The sequence below is a fragment of the Arctopsyche grandis genome, chromosome 1 (assembly GCF_051622035.1).
Source record: "Arctopsyche grandis isolate Sample6627 chromosome 1, ASM5162203v2, whole genome shotgun sequence".
Lineage (NCBI taxonomy): Eukaryota > Metazoa > Arthropoda > Insecta > Trichoptera > Hydropsychidae > Arctopsyche > Arctopsyche grandis.
The window spans coordinates 28,915,127-28,928,716 of NC_135355.1; the positions used below are offsets into that span (position 1 = coordinate 28,915,127).

General features: G+C 32.4%; 1 protein-coding gene across 1 annotated transcript in view; it reads right to left on the reverse strand.

The window, feature by feature from the left end:
* Positions 1-402: 402 nt before the first annotated feature.
* The window catches only part of LOC143909791 (G-protein coupled receptor dmsr-1-like), a 94,668-nt gene continuing 81,480 nt past the window's right edge, over positions 403-13,590 (reverse strand). Inside the window, exon 2 of the mRNA XM_077427968.1 lies at positions 403-663. Coding sequence (XP_077284094.1) covers positions 470-663 — 194 coding nt within the window. The 3' untranslated portion in view covers positions 403-469. The remainder of the gene's footprint in view (positions 664-13,590) is intronic.

Sequence of the window (13,590 nt, forward strand, 5' to 3'; positions counted from 1 at the left end):
CGAGTTTTCTTTTATATATTATTATTTCATTTAATAAATTTAATATCCCAGAGTTCATTTGTTTCAATTTGCAATGAATTTTTATATTATAAAAAATGTTTTTAACTAATTCAGACGTTCTCAATAAATGGCATTTCACACAGTCATACATTAGGACTATTTTAAAATATGTTTTAGATAACTTTCATATTACAAACACATTCAAACACATAAAAACTTAGGTATATGTACATATATACTCGTATATGTAAGATTTCATATATTTATTTTTTGAAAACTGTCATATCTGAGACAAAATGTTCTTTTGGAAACATTTTTTTTCATTATCTGTTTGAAAATATTTATGTAGATGATCGAAAAGGTTAACGTTGGGTTGAACCGTGTTTGAATGTTGAATTTGGTATGGTTAGGTTAGGTTAGACCGTCTAACTTAGACGTGTTCCCGTGGTGATCCCACGGTCCTCCGGCGCTACACTTGCGTCATCTGCGTCTTATCAGCACCGCCATTGGCATCACCGTCTCCATCACCGTCATTCTGTGAAACCGGAAGCCATCTTGGTCTGAACAATTGGGCAAACGTTGCCCGAAACTGTCGACTCATAGTACAGTACAGGATGAAGTTGATTGCGGAGTTCACCAGGGCGAAAATGTCCATCAATTCACCTGCAGGAAATAAAATAGTGTTAGAACATTTAAAACGGCTTCAAATAGTCAAATTTCAGTAATGATAAGATAAGAAATTTATATTACGCATGAAATTGTACAGGTCGAAATATAAAATAAATAAATGTGGGGGTCAGAGAAATGTAATAGTAATAAAAGTGGCGTTAGGTGTCATAGTGTTGGAAAGTTATGGCTTTATATGCTTTATATTTGCAATCGGATTAGCCCGAGTAGCATCCCAGAGACTGTGGGACCGTTATAATTGGTTTCGAGGATTATCGGCAAACTAAGTGCATGTAAGCTAAACAATGGTGACCGAGTTGGCCGTTATTGGTCCCTTCTCAGAATTGACCGATACCTTGGTACCGTGGGACCGAATGTTGTGGGAATACATATCCGAGTACGTGACCATAACAATAGGTAAACGAATCAGACGTCGAAGATGTCCTGAGAGACCTGCCCCTCATAAGGCGGTACTTCTGGACTGAGCACTGGTGGTGTGTGTATCTCCTTAATCATCAATAAATGCTGTGAAATGACTTTGGCCTTTTACTTGGATCCTCAAAGCAAATATATTTATATGGCTATCACCATGCTTAATTAGTTTCAGCCACAGTCATGTGTGGTGACGATGATTTCCATATTTGAAGAAATGATGGAAAAATTTTTAGAAATAATCGTACGAACTTATATTGATATGAAGATGCCTCTCACCGATAAGGTCTACGTACGCATCCCGTGCCACACTTTTGAGTATGTTCATACCATAAAGAATTTCGTGAACCGTATGAATTGAACTCAACACAGATACATGTAATAATAATGATAGAAGTGGCTTTAGGAGTCATAATGTTCGAATTAGTTTACGCCACAGTCGTCATTGTGCATCATTGCACATCATCAAAGTGTACATTGTGCAACTTTAAACGATGCACTTCCCCATTTTGCGAGTAATATGAACAAATGTCTGTCAAATTGTTCAAACAAACATCCACAGTGACATATTTACAGCAATTTATAATCAAATTGGTGAACCTCAAGACGCTGAAGATTGGCAAAAGAGATAGGAAGGAGATGCCAATTTTACAGGAACCGTTTCAATGAAAATCAGAAAAATTGGCAAATTCTGTTAATAGCGATCGACCTGGAGTCACAAACCAAGGTCTGGCCAGCAGCGGGACTCCAGTGTCCACTGTCAACTCGTGACCATTCCACTCAAAATCATAATTTTTATTTATTTATTTTATTTTTATTTTATTTTTACATACATATATACCAGGAAGGCCTTACAGGTAAATCCCAATGCGCCTTCCTGGCCAATTACAAATTACAATTACAATTACAAATGCAGCATTTTTATTACAAGTCGTTGAATTACGAGACACTGAAAAACTCGCAAATTAACGAGACATCTATGAATTATACATACATTTTATTGTACATCAATCATACTTCAAATAGTGGTGACATAGTAGGTAAGAAGGATTTTTAGCCAATTTTTTTTCCGGTAACCGTTTCAACAATGAAATCAGAAAAAATTGGCAAAATCTGATATGAAACGATCAACCTGGAGTCACAAATCCAGGTCTGACCAACAGCATACTCTGAAAAATTCTTTTTCATTCGAGGCCCGGGCTCAGGGATCCAACCCGGCGCCTCTCGACGCTAAGCAGAAGCTTAACGACCGAGCTATACTGCTGGCTAATATGCTAACCACTAGTCTGCGCGGCTGGTTAAGATGTAAGCTTTAGCCTACATATTTTTATTATTATTATTATTTTTTTATTTTACATATATACCAGGAAGGCCTTACAGGTAAATCCCAATGCGCCTTCCTGGCCAATTACAAATACAAATGCAGCATTTTTTTATTATAAGTCGTTGATTTGCGAGACACTGAAAAAACTCGCAAATTAACGAGACATCTATGAATTGTACATAAATTTTTATTGTACATCCATCAAATTTCAAATAGTGGTGACATAGTAGGTAGGAAGGATTTTTAGCCAATTTTTTTTTCCGGGAACCGTTTCAACAATGAAATCAGAGAAAATTGGCAAACTCTGATAGGAAACGATCAACCTGGAGTCACAAATCCAGGTCTGACCAACAGCATACTCTGAAAAATTCATTTTCATTCAGGGATAGAACCCGGCACCTTCTTGACGGTAAGCAGAAGCTTAACGTCCGAGCTATGCTGCTGGCTGGCTGTATATTTGTATAGTATATGTACATATACTATACAAATATACCTTACTAGCGTATTAAATTATTATAACAATGGTAAAACAGGGCACGCTTGGTAATATTTTGAGATGAGTAGTTCGTGAAAATTCCTTTTGATCATCGTGAAATCTCTTTTCAAAATATTACTCGGGTGGTTTGGTTCCACATTAGTATGTATGTATGTACATAGAAGCCTCCTCTTCCATGCGATAAGAGCCACAAAGTGCCGTCAACTAAATGTTGAAATTCCATGTGAATCTATGATATTGTCAAATACAAACAATTATGTGGCTCAAATGTAACTATTATATACACACACACACATATATACACATATATGTATATATGTGTATATATATATATATATATATATATATATATATATATATATATATATATATACATATATGTATATGTATGTAAAAGTAGCGTGTGTGTGTTTTGTCGCATGTTTTTGATTGTTAGTACAAAAAATGTGAGATTAATTTTAAACATCAATCACAATCATACGTCTTTGAGTAAATCGAACCGACCGATGTCAGAAACAAAATTAATTAATTCAGGCCACGTCTAATCGGTTTAACCACGCGTGTTTTCCTAGAAAGCTTCAATGTACATACATATATGTACATATGTACATTTGTAAATGTATTCTGTATATACATATATGTATGCGCCTTCGCGGTTAATTAGCGAAAACGAAATCGTAATATTCGTTACGAGAATCCGCCTCACTCTTGTCCGTCGTTAAGGTTTTTAATTCGTTTGCGGTTTCGGAGAGGACCAAATTGGACAGCGTCACATTTAGGCAAATGGCCTTTTTCTTGTTTTGCATTTTCGTAACGACGTTATTAACACAGCGACGTTCGCTTTGTTAAAATTTTTGTCACGGTTTCGAATAAACCTCAAATCCCTCAATTATGTCTTCAGCAATGTAAAACTACTCAGTTAGTTGCTGGCAACAATATATGTACATAGTATACACCGATTCTAAAAGAATGAACCTTTGTTATATACATACATATGTATGTATATAAGTATGAACATATGTATGCCCACCTCGTACAATATAAAAAAAATGATTAAGAATATATCTATTTTTATACATTTTGATCAATATTTTAACAGTCGGAATTTTATACCTTGTGAAGAAACAGTATTATATTATAAATATTTAATTTCATTACCCATGTCCCAGAACATAGCTCTAGGCCACAATGACCAGACCAAATGTATAAAAATGTGAGTGACTAAGAAATCACCGGGTGTGAGACTATCTTACTGCATACATTCCTCGGAATCTGGAAGTGTCAGTTAGTTCATTATAATTTTCATTTTTATCGTTTAAAAATGTTTCTATTTCTTCAATTAAGCTCACAAATCAGCAATCTCAATCACAATGGCAACTTTGCGGCTCCTGGCTAGTGTGGAGAGTGTGAAGAGTGCAGCAAGGATCGGTACGTGACGATTGGGCGCCCAGGACGATTGGGCGATCAGTGTTACTCGCCACTGCGACAATTGGACGACGAGACTGGCGGACACTGCGTCAATTGGGCCCTGCGTCAATTGGGCGCCCATCGCACTGGGCGATCATCGAGTGGCCGACGGCGACCGGGCGACCAGGGCGCGTGGGCGACCACCGACACGGCCCGCTGGTGAAGTGGTCGCCAAGCTTACGTAAACTCTGCGTTTTGCAAGGAACGACCGCGAACGGAGCGTTATAGGAATTTCCGATGCACTGACAAATATTCTACCTACATACATATGCTTTATACCGCTTTATTTTTCGTTTCAGTTTTACCAATTTTTCGTAACAACACGAATCATACTATTAATTTTTTTCGCTATATTATATTACATTTGCTGGAATTTTATATTAAACGTACTTTTATAAATACATGTGTAGCACCTTTTCACAAAAAATAATTGTAAGATGACAAATCATATGTACCTACATATTCTCCAAAATAATATAAAAGAAAAATGATCGATTGAATCTTTCGCGCAGTGCTTTTAGTTTTTTTTCAAATGGACACACTTTTTTTTCTTTTAAATGTTATATTTCAGTTTTATCAATTGGATAAATTCACACTCTATTCTCAATTTTCTCAACACTGTATTAGTTATACATAATAACAAAATATTTTCTAATAGCGATTCTCAAAGTTTTCAAGATTATATTTTTTTTCAATGATGAAATACGTTTACGAAAAAAAAGCGCATACTTAAATTCGTTCGCGGAGCTCGAATAATTTTTTTCGGCTTTTCCCATAATTAAATTATTACATCGTTTACGATTCGCAGAGGCAATTCTCGAAAAAAATAGCTTTTTAAAGTAATTTTAAACATCTCCCGTTCTATGGTTATTGTTGAAAATTACATTGAGCCACAAAAAATCACGTTTTTTAGTTACCAGAGCGGAGACTAACCAATCTTTACTAACTTTGACCCACTGAATTCGAATATGATATTGATTTTTGCTGGTTGGTGATCGTTTACGTGATATGAGCGTTTAAAAAAATGCGCGATTTTTACAGTTTTTTGGCTTTTGCGGTCTTTAACTCAAAACCTAGTATTGCTGTGCTCAAAGTGAGTATTGGAATCAATAGTCAGATGTTTTTCCTATTGATTGTGATATTGCATTGCTTTAAAATACTTATAAATAATTGTCTAGCGAATTTTAAAAGTCAAAAAAATATTTTTTTTACGGATTTTTTCTCCGTGCTATTTTGCATTTATTTGGCAATTTTTTTATTTCACCTCGTTTATAAGGATTGGTTTTCTATTTCAATATTTTTTATTTTTATCTAAACGTACTTACTCGAGCGGTAATTGCAATTTAAATGCTTTCGTTTTTGTTGCTCAGTGTTATTATAGTCACATTAAAATCTATATGATAGTTTATAGTAATTAAGGCTCATTTCGTTTATCAATAATTTAATAAGGTATATTTTTACTAATTAATATCTTTCGCTTTTGTAAATTAGAAACATACATACATATGTATAACGAATTATGTTTACATCTATAACTGTCATCCAGCGCTCATCTGTTCATCTAATGTATAATTTCTTTAATAATATTTTATGCGTATAAAATATTACAAAGACCTTACAAGAAATTATATATTTTCAAATATTTGGACCGAATGAACGAACTCATTCAAAACGTTTTTTTTTTACTATGAGTGGCAGTTTTATTGCCTAAAGATAAATAATACCGCGTCTCATAGGCTAGGCTAGAGATGCTCTGCAAGTCATTTTGATAAAAGAGTTCTCAAAACGACTTTTGACAACTGTTTCTCGAACTACTTTTTTTCTTGATTGTTTTACATGACATGTTATACATACATACATATGTAAGGTTTTTCAACGGGTTTTTGCGGTATCATAAATTTATGGCCCTCAAATTTGGTTTAAAATAATGCAATGACGTAAATGATTTTATACCCTTTATCCTTTTATTAAATTCAAATTATTCTGAAATGGTTTTCATCGTTTTTTCAAAACCTCTCCGATAAAATAAACGTTTTTTATTCCAAAAAAAATGGCAAAGTTTCAAAGCGATCGGAAAAGTTTTAGGAGGTTTGTCCAAAACTAAGATAAACCTTGTAATTTTCAAATGTTATAATTAGCATGGAAATAATTTTTTCAATGTATGTATGTGTGTGTTGTATGAATGTACATACATATGTACATATGTTATTTTGAAAATTTTCAATTTAATATTTATTTTCATTATTCATCAATGAAAAGTAAATCAAAAAACTTTATTAATACTATGATTTGATGAATATACTAAATACTGGCGATTCTAGAATTGATCTAATGTTGAGAGTTACAAATTTTACACGTTTTGGATTTTCGTAAGATTAAAAATAAGCACCAATCACACGGTTGATCCCATATTTTTTAAGATCATCGAAAGCCGATGCAATTCGCGCTATTATATAAGTATTTATATTTTTATTTTTGAACATTTAATTTGTACGAATATTTTTTACGTAAATTTGTACGAATATCGATTTTTATATTTTCGGGGCAATGAGAGAATTTGTTCGCAGAAGGGCCAAAGAGGCATTGTATTGCATTAAGACGATTGTATCGTAAAAATATCAAATATTATGTTCTTCCCCTTTTTTTTGTCGAAGGGATCGGTACCTGAAGGGATCGGTCCAAAATATCATCTAATGTTGAATGAATCACTGTTAGAAAATATTTTGTAATTATGTATAACTATTACAGTGTAGTACAAAATTGAGAATAGGGTGTGAATTTATCCAATTGATAAAACTGAAATATAACATTTAAAAGAGAAAAAAGTGTGTCCATTTGAAAAATGTTTGCAATTTTGGGACCGACCATTTATTTCATTGTTTTGGTAGGTAATCGTAAAACCTGCTTCGAGAAGAAAAAAAAATACTGAATGAAAATCGACGGATTGATTGCAAAATTATTTAAGGCTCATTTCGTATTTACTTACCTATTATACAGTTCACATGGTTTTTAATATCTATTGCTTTTGTAAAGTAGCAACATACATACATACATATGTACATATGTACGTGTATAACGAATCATGTTTACATCTACATATGTACATATGTATAACGGTCATCCAGCACTCATCTGTTTATCTAATACAGCGGTTCAGATTTCAAATTTCCAGCAAGAAATTGTAAAAGTAAATCACTTGATCAGTGATATATTAATAATATTAATAATAATTTGAATACGATATTGAAAAAATAATATTGGAATAAATTAAAAAAGGTCGAATAAAACGGGTCGATTTATGAGTTTCTAGAATTGACTACATACCAGCAATTCTAAAATTAATTTAATGTAAATAAATAAATGTCTTTGAATACAAATTTTACATATTTTGGAATTTCGTAAGATTAGGAATAAGCATTTATTACGGTTGATCCACATTTTTTAACAAACAAACCGATGATAGTCGCTCTATTGATCGACTAAATAATAATTAAAAAACACAAATCGCAGCCGAATTGATTACAGTTATACAGGAAAAAAAATAATTACGTAGGTTAATTCTCGCTCGAATGTTTGGTGTTAGTTGGGTATGTTTTTGAGAACAATAAACTGACCATTTAAGACTCAAATTCATTGAAGTATCTACTTCAATGCTCAAATGTGATACGAAAATATCTCCCTACAATAGAAAGTTATAAAAAAAAACTCTCGAATGTTAGACAATACTTTAAACACGTTTTGTATATATTTTCCTTTTTTAATGTTAACTGTATAATTTATTTAAGTTCAGTTATTTTTTTAGTCAAATGAATGGTAAAAAAAGGAAGCAGATGATTATAATGAAAAAATTAAGGTGAAGAAATAGAGAATATTAAATTGATCACCAAAAATACAATGTCGAAAGTCAGTTTTTACGAGCCCAGCTCAAATATGCAAATTCGAAAATATGGCTGCCATATCTACGATAGAAGCTCACATGAATATGATCAATATGCTAATAAGTTACGAAATGTGTTTGATAGATTTAAAGATTTTTCAAAAATAGAGGATATAATATTATTCATGTCATTCCCATTCAATGATGAAATACAAATAGAAGAAATATCAATCAAATTAAAATAATTTTTGGATGTAGGATGAAAAAGGGTAGGTACCTGGGTCAGATTCATTCTCGCTCGGTTTTCGGAACAATAGACTGACCATTTAAGACTCGAAATATCTCCTACAATAGAAAGTTATAAAAAACTCCTGAATGCTAGACAATAACACGTTTTGTATATATATCTATAAGTAGTATTTTTCTTTGATATTCAATGATGAAATTCAAATAGAAGAAATATCGCATGATTTTTAATTTGTGTCGATATTCGTACAAATTTACGTAAAAAATATTCGTACAAATTAAATGTTCAAAAATAAAAATATAAATACTTATATAATAGCGCGAATTGCATCGGCTTTCGATGATCTTAAAAAATATGGGATCAACCGTGTGATTGGTGCTTATTTTTAATCTTACGAAAATCAAAAACTTGTAAAATTTGTAACTCTCAACATTAAATCAATTCTAGAATCGCCAGTATTTAGTATATTCATCAAATCATAGTATTAATAAAGTTTTTTGATTTACTTTTCATTGATGAATAATGAAAATAAATAATAAATTGAAAATTTTCAAAATAACATATGTACATATGTATGTATGTACATGCATTCATACAACACATACATACATTGAAAAAATTATTTCCATGCTAATTATAACATTTGAAAATTACAATGTTGGACAAACCTCCTAAAACTTTTCCGATCGCTTTGAAACTTTGCCATTTTTTTTGGAATAAAAAACGTTTATTTTATCGGAGAGGTTTTGAAAAAACGATGAAAACCATTTCAGAATAATTTGAATTTAATAAAAGGATAAAGGGTATAAAATCATTTACGTCATTGCATTATTTTAAACCAAATTTGAGGGCCATGAATTTATGATACCGCAAAAACCCGTTGAAAAACCTTACATATGTATGTATAACATGTCATGTAAAACAATCAAGAAAAAAAGTAGTTCGAGAAACAGTTGTCAAAAGTCGTTTTGAGAACTCTTTTATCAAAACGAACTCATAGTAAAAAAAAACGTTTTGAATGAGTTCGTTCATTCGGTCCAAATATTTGAAAATATATAATTTCTTGTAAGGTCTTTGTAATATTTTATACGCATAAAATATTATTAAAGAAATTATACATTAGATGAACAGATGAGCGCTGGATGACAGTTATAGATGTAAACATAATTCGTTATACATATGTATGTATGTTTCGAATTTACAAAAGCGAAAGATATTAATTAGTAAAAATAAACCTTATTAAATTATTGATAAACGAAATGAGCCTTAATTACTATAAACTATCATATAGATTTTAATGTGACTATAATAACACTGAGCAACAAAAACGAAAGCATTTAAATTGCAATTACCGCTCGAGTTAGTACGTTTAGATAAAAATAAAAAATATTGAAATAGAAAACCAATCCTTATAAACGAGGTGAAATAAAAAAATTGCCAAATAAATGCAAAATAGCACGGAGAAAAAATCCGTAAAAAAAATATTTTTTTGACTTTTAAAATTCGCTAGACAATTATTTATAAGTATTTTAAAGCAATGCAATATCACAATCAATAGGAAAAACATCTGACTATTGATTCCAATACTCACTTTGAGCACAGCAATACTAGGTTTTGAGTTAAAGACCGCAAAAGCCAAAAAACTGTAAAAATCGCGCATTTTTTTAAACGCTCATATCACGTAAACGATCACCAACCAGCAAAAATCAATATCATATTCGAATTCAGTGGGTCAAAGTTAGTAAAGATTGGTTAGTCTCCGCTCTGGTAACTAAAAAACGTGATTTTTTGTGGCTCAATGTAATTTTCAACAATAACCATAGAACGGGAGATGTTTAAAATTACTTTAAAAAGCTATTTTTTTCGAGAATTGCCTCTGCGAATCGTAAACGATGTAATAATTTAATTATGGGAAAAGCCGAAAAAAATTATTCGAGCTCCGCGAACGAATTTAAGTATGCGCTTTTTTTTCGTAAACGTATTTCATCATTGAAAAAAAATATAATCTTGAAAACTTTGAGAATCGCTATTAGAAAATATTTTGTTATTATGTATAACTAATACAGTGTTGAGAAAATTGAGAATAGAGTGTGAATTTATCCAATTGATAAAACTGAAATATAACATTTAAAAGAAAAAAAAGTGTGTCCATTTGAAAAAAAACTAAAAGCACTGCGCGAAAGATTCAATCGATCATTTTTCTTTTATATTATTTTGGAGAATATGTAGGTACATATGATTTGTCATCTTACAATTATTTTTTGTGAAAAGGTGCTACACATGTATTTATAAAAGTACGTTTAATATAAAATTCCAGCAAATGTAATATAATATAGCGAAAAAAATTAATAGTATGATTCGTGTTGTTACGAAAAATTGGTAAAACTGAAACGAAAAATAAAGCGGTATAAAGCATATGTATGTAGGTAGAATATTTGTCAGTGCATCGGAAATTCCTATAACGCTCCGTTCGCGGTCGTTCCTTGCAAAACGCAGAGTTTACGTAAGCTTGGCGACCACTTCACCAGCGGGCCGTGTCGGTGGTCGCCCACGCGCCCTGGTCGCCCGGTCGCCGTCGGCCACTCGATGATCGCCCAGTGCGATGGGCGCCCAATTGACGCAGGGCCCAATTGACGCAGTGTCCGCCAGTCTCGTCGTCCAATTGTCGCAGTGGCGAGTAACACTGATCGCCCAATCGTCCTGGGCGCCCAATCGACCGTGTCCCGCAAGGATAGCCGCTAGCCGCTAGACAAGGCACGACAAATACATACAAGAACGAAAGCTAAGGAACCACTCATACATACGATATCGCAAACAACGAACGAATATAATAAACCTATTCAAACAATTTTAAAACTCTCACAAAAAGTGTTTGTGAAAAAAATTCTGTCGCGGTCGAATAGTGGCGGGCGCATACAAATCGGTCCGCGGGCGCCATGGCGCCCGCGGGCATGGGGTTGGGAATCCCTGGTCTATCCTATACCATTCAACCGATTGACATGAAACTTACATGAGTTATTGTGTGTATGCCCGCGATGGTTTATGTAAAAAGAAATCGCCCAAAAAACGGGAAAGGGAACGGTAAAAGAGGATTGAGTGGCATTGCAACGAGATAATTTCAAATTTGTTCACCTGCGTTGTTAGGGTAAAATAAACAAAAAATTGAATACTTTCTAATGTGTTTGCCACCTGCGTTTTTCCGATAAATTATCATTACTGTAATTTAATTTGATTGTTAAGTATTAATTTGAAACTGAAATTGCATGCGTTATTGTGGCATTGTAACGCATGCCGGGTTCGGCTAGTTTATAAATAAATTTAAATTTTACCATGGTGCTATTACGAGTTTCACACTTGAGCAACACCCATGGTATTAAACTTATACATACATATGTATATGAATTTATGGATTATAAATCTGAAATCATATTAAATCTGACCAACCCATGACTTTATCTATGTATTTGAGAAGTATGACCATGACGTTATCTATGATTCGACAATGTCGTACATCATATGTACGAGCCGTTATATTTTAAAGGGGGTTAAATCTAATTTTCTTCATTTTGAGAAATATTTCGCCAAACATTAAATATAGTGTTTTGAGTTTAACAATATTTAAAAATATTGGTGGCCTGTAATACTTTTATTCTGAGATTCCGGACATATCGAGTTAAAAGGAGTGATAACAATTTGTGAATTAATTCAAACAAAAATAGTGTTTTTGGAACTGAAAATCGGACATCCGTCACTTTCAAATGTAACGGCTCGTATATCCACATTCACAAATACCGGCTATCAGAAAATTTTCGATACTACATATTATAGTTTGAGCTCTAATGTAGGGAAACTCACATAAGACAAATGTTTTACTTCCGCTTGTCGAAATTTTTTCACATTTTTTTAGCACTTATGGTAATAACCATTAATATTTTAAAATAACAAGATAGAGATATTTTAAAAGGTCAAAAAAAAAAAATGAAATATTATTAGGTACTACTTCTGGCTAACGATCTACTCTGCGTTATGTACATAGTACACAGAGAATATAAATAAAACTTTTCAGCTTGATGCGTTCAGTAGTGTGGATTAACCGGTTCGTCAAACTTACCTCGATTATCTAGAGTATAAGTACTACTTCCGGTTGAGGTAAAAATGTTTAAAAAATATTAGGGTATCAAATTTATAATTTCTATTACATGTAAAAAAATTCTGTCTGATTCGGTTAGCGGCTTAGGAGATAATTATAAGGATAATTATATAGGAGATAATTATAAGACATTCCCGGTCAACTAAAAAAATTGAAAAAAATTAACTTCATATCGATAAGAATTTCAGTAACCGATATTAAGTTTCAGTTCGATAGGATGGGTGTTCAAAAAATATCCAAAATACACAGACATGCATATTAACATACTTACAAATATGTGTACTAACAGACTCACATATTTTCGTGATCAGTGATCGATTCTGAGTTCGTCAAAAGTCAGTCAAAATATTCGCATGATCACAAAACTTCATCTATTGTTACTACGTATGTATGCATGAATGTAAATACATTATATATGAATAAAGTAAAAATATATATATGTATGTATATAATATGTACTTGAAAAAAAAACAGGTCCATCATGGGAAATTAAAATTTCGAATTTAATATATTTTATTAGATTTTGGTATATATTTACAAAATTTCATTAAGGAAATTATTCTTTTCATAAGATGGACACAAATGTATACGTATTCAATAAATTTGAATGAGTGGACTAAACCAATTTCCAGAAAGGTCCAGGGCTTGCCTTTTTTCGATGTTGCGTATCGATTTATTTCCTCAGGCAGAAAGACGAAAGGGTTCCATGAACTGTTTGCTAAGAAATAAGCACCTGTTAACCCTTTATAGTATGGCTAAGTAAACACTCTCTCGAGTACGTTTTGACTAGGAAATTCGCATAATGCAAAAATAACTCGGCAGCCGTCTAACGCAGAACTTTACCTGTCAGTCAGCAACTCATGTGGAATAATATACATGTTACATTACTGACATTTAAAAATCGGATATAAAGTTGACAAAAATGATATAT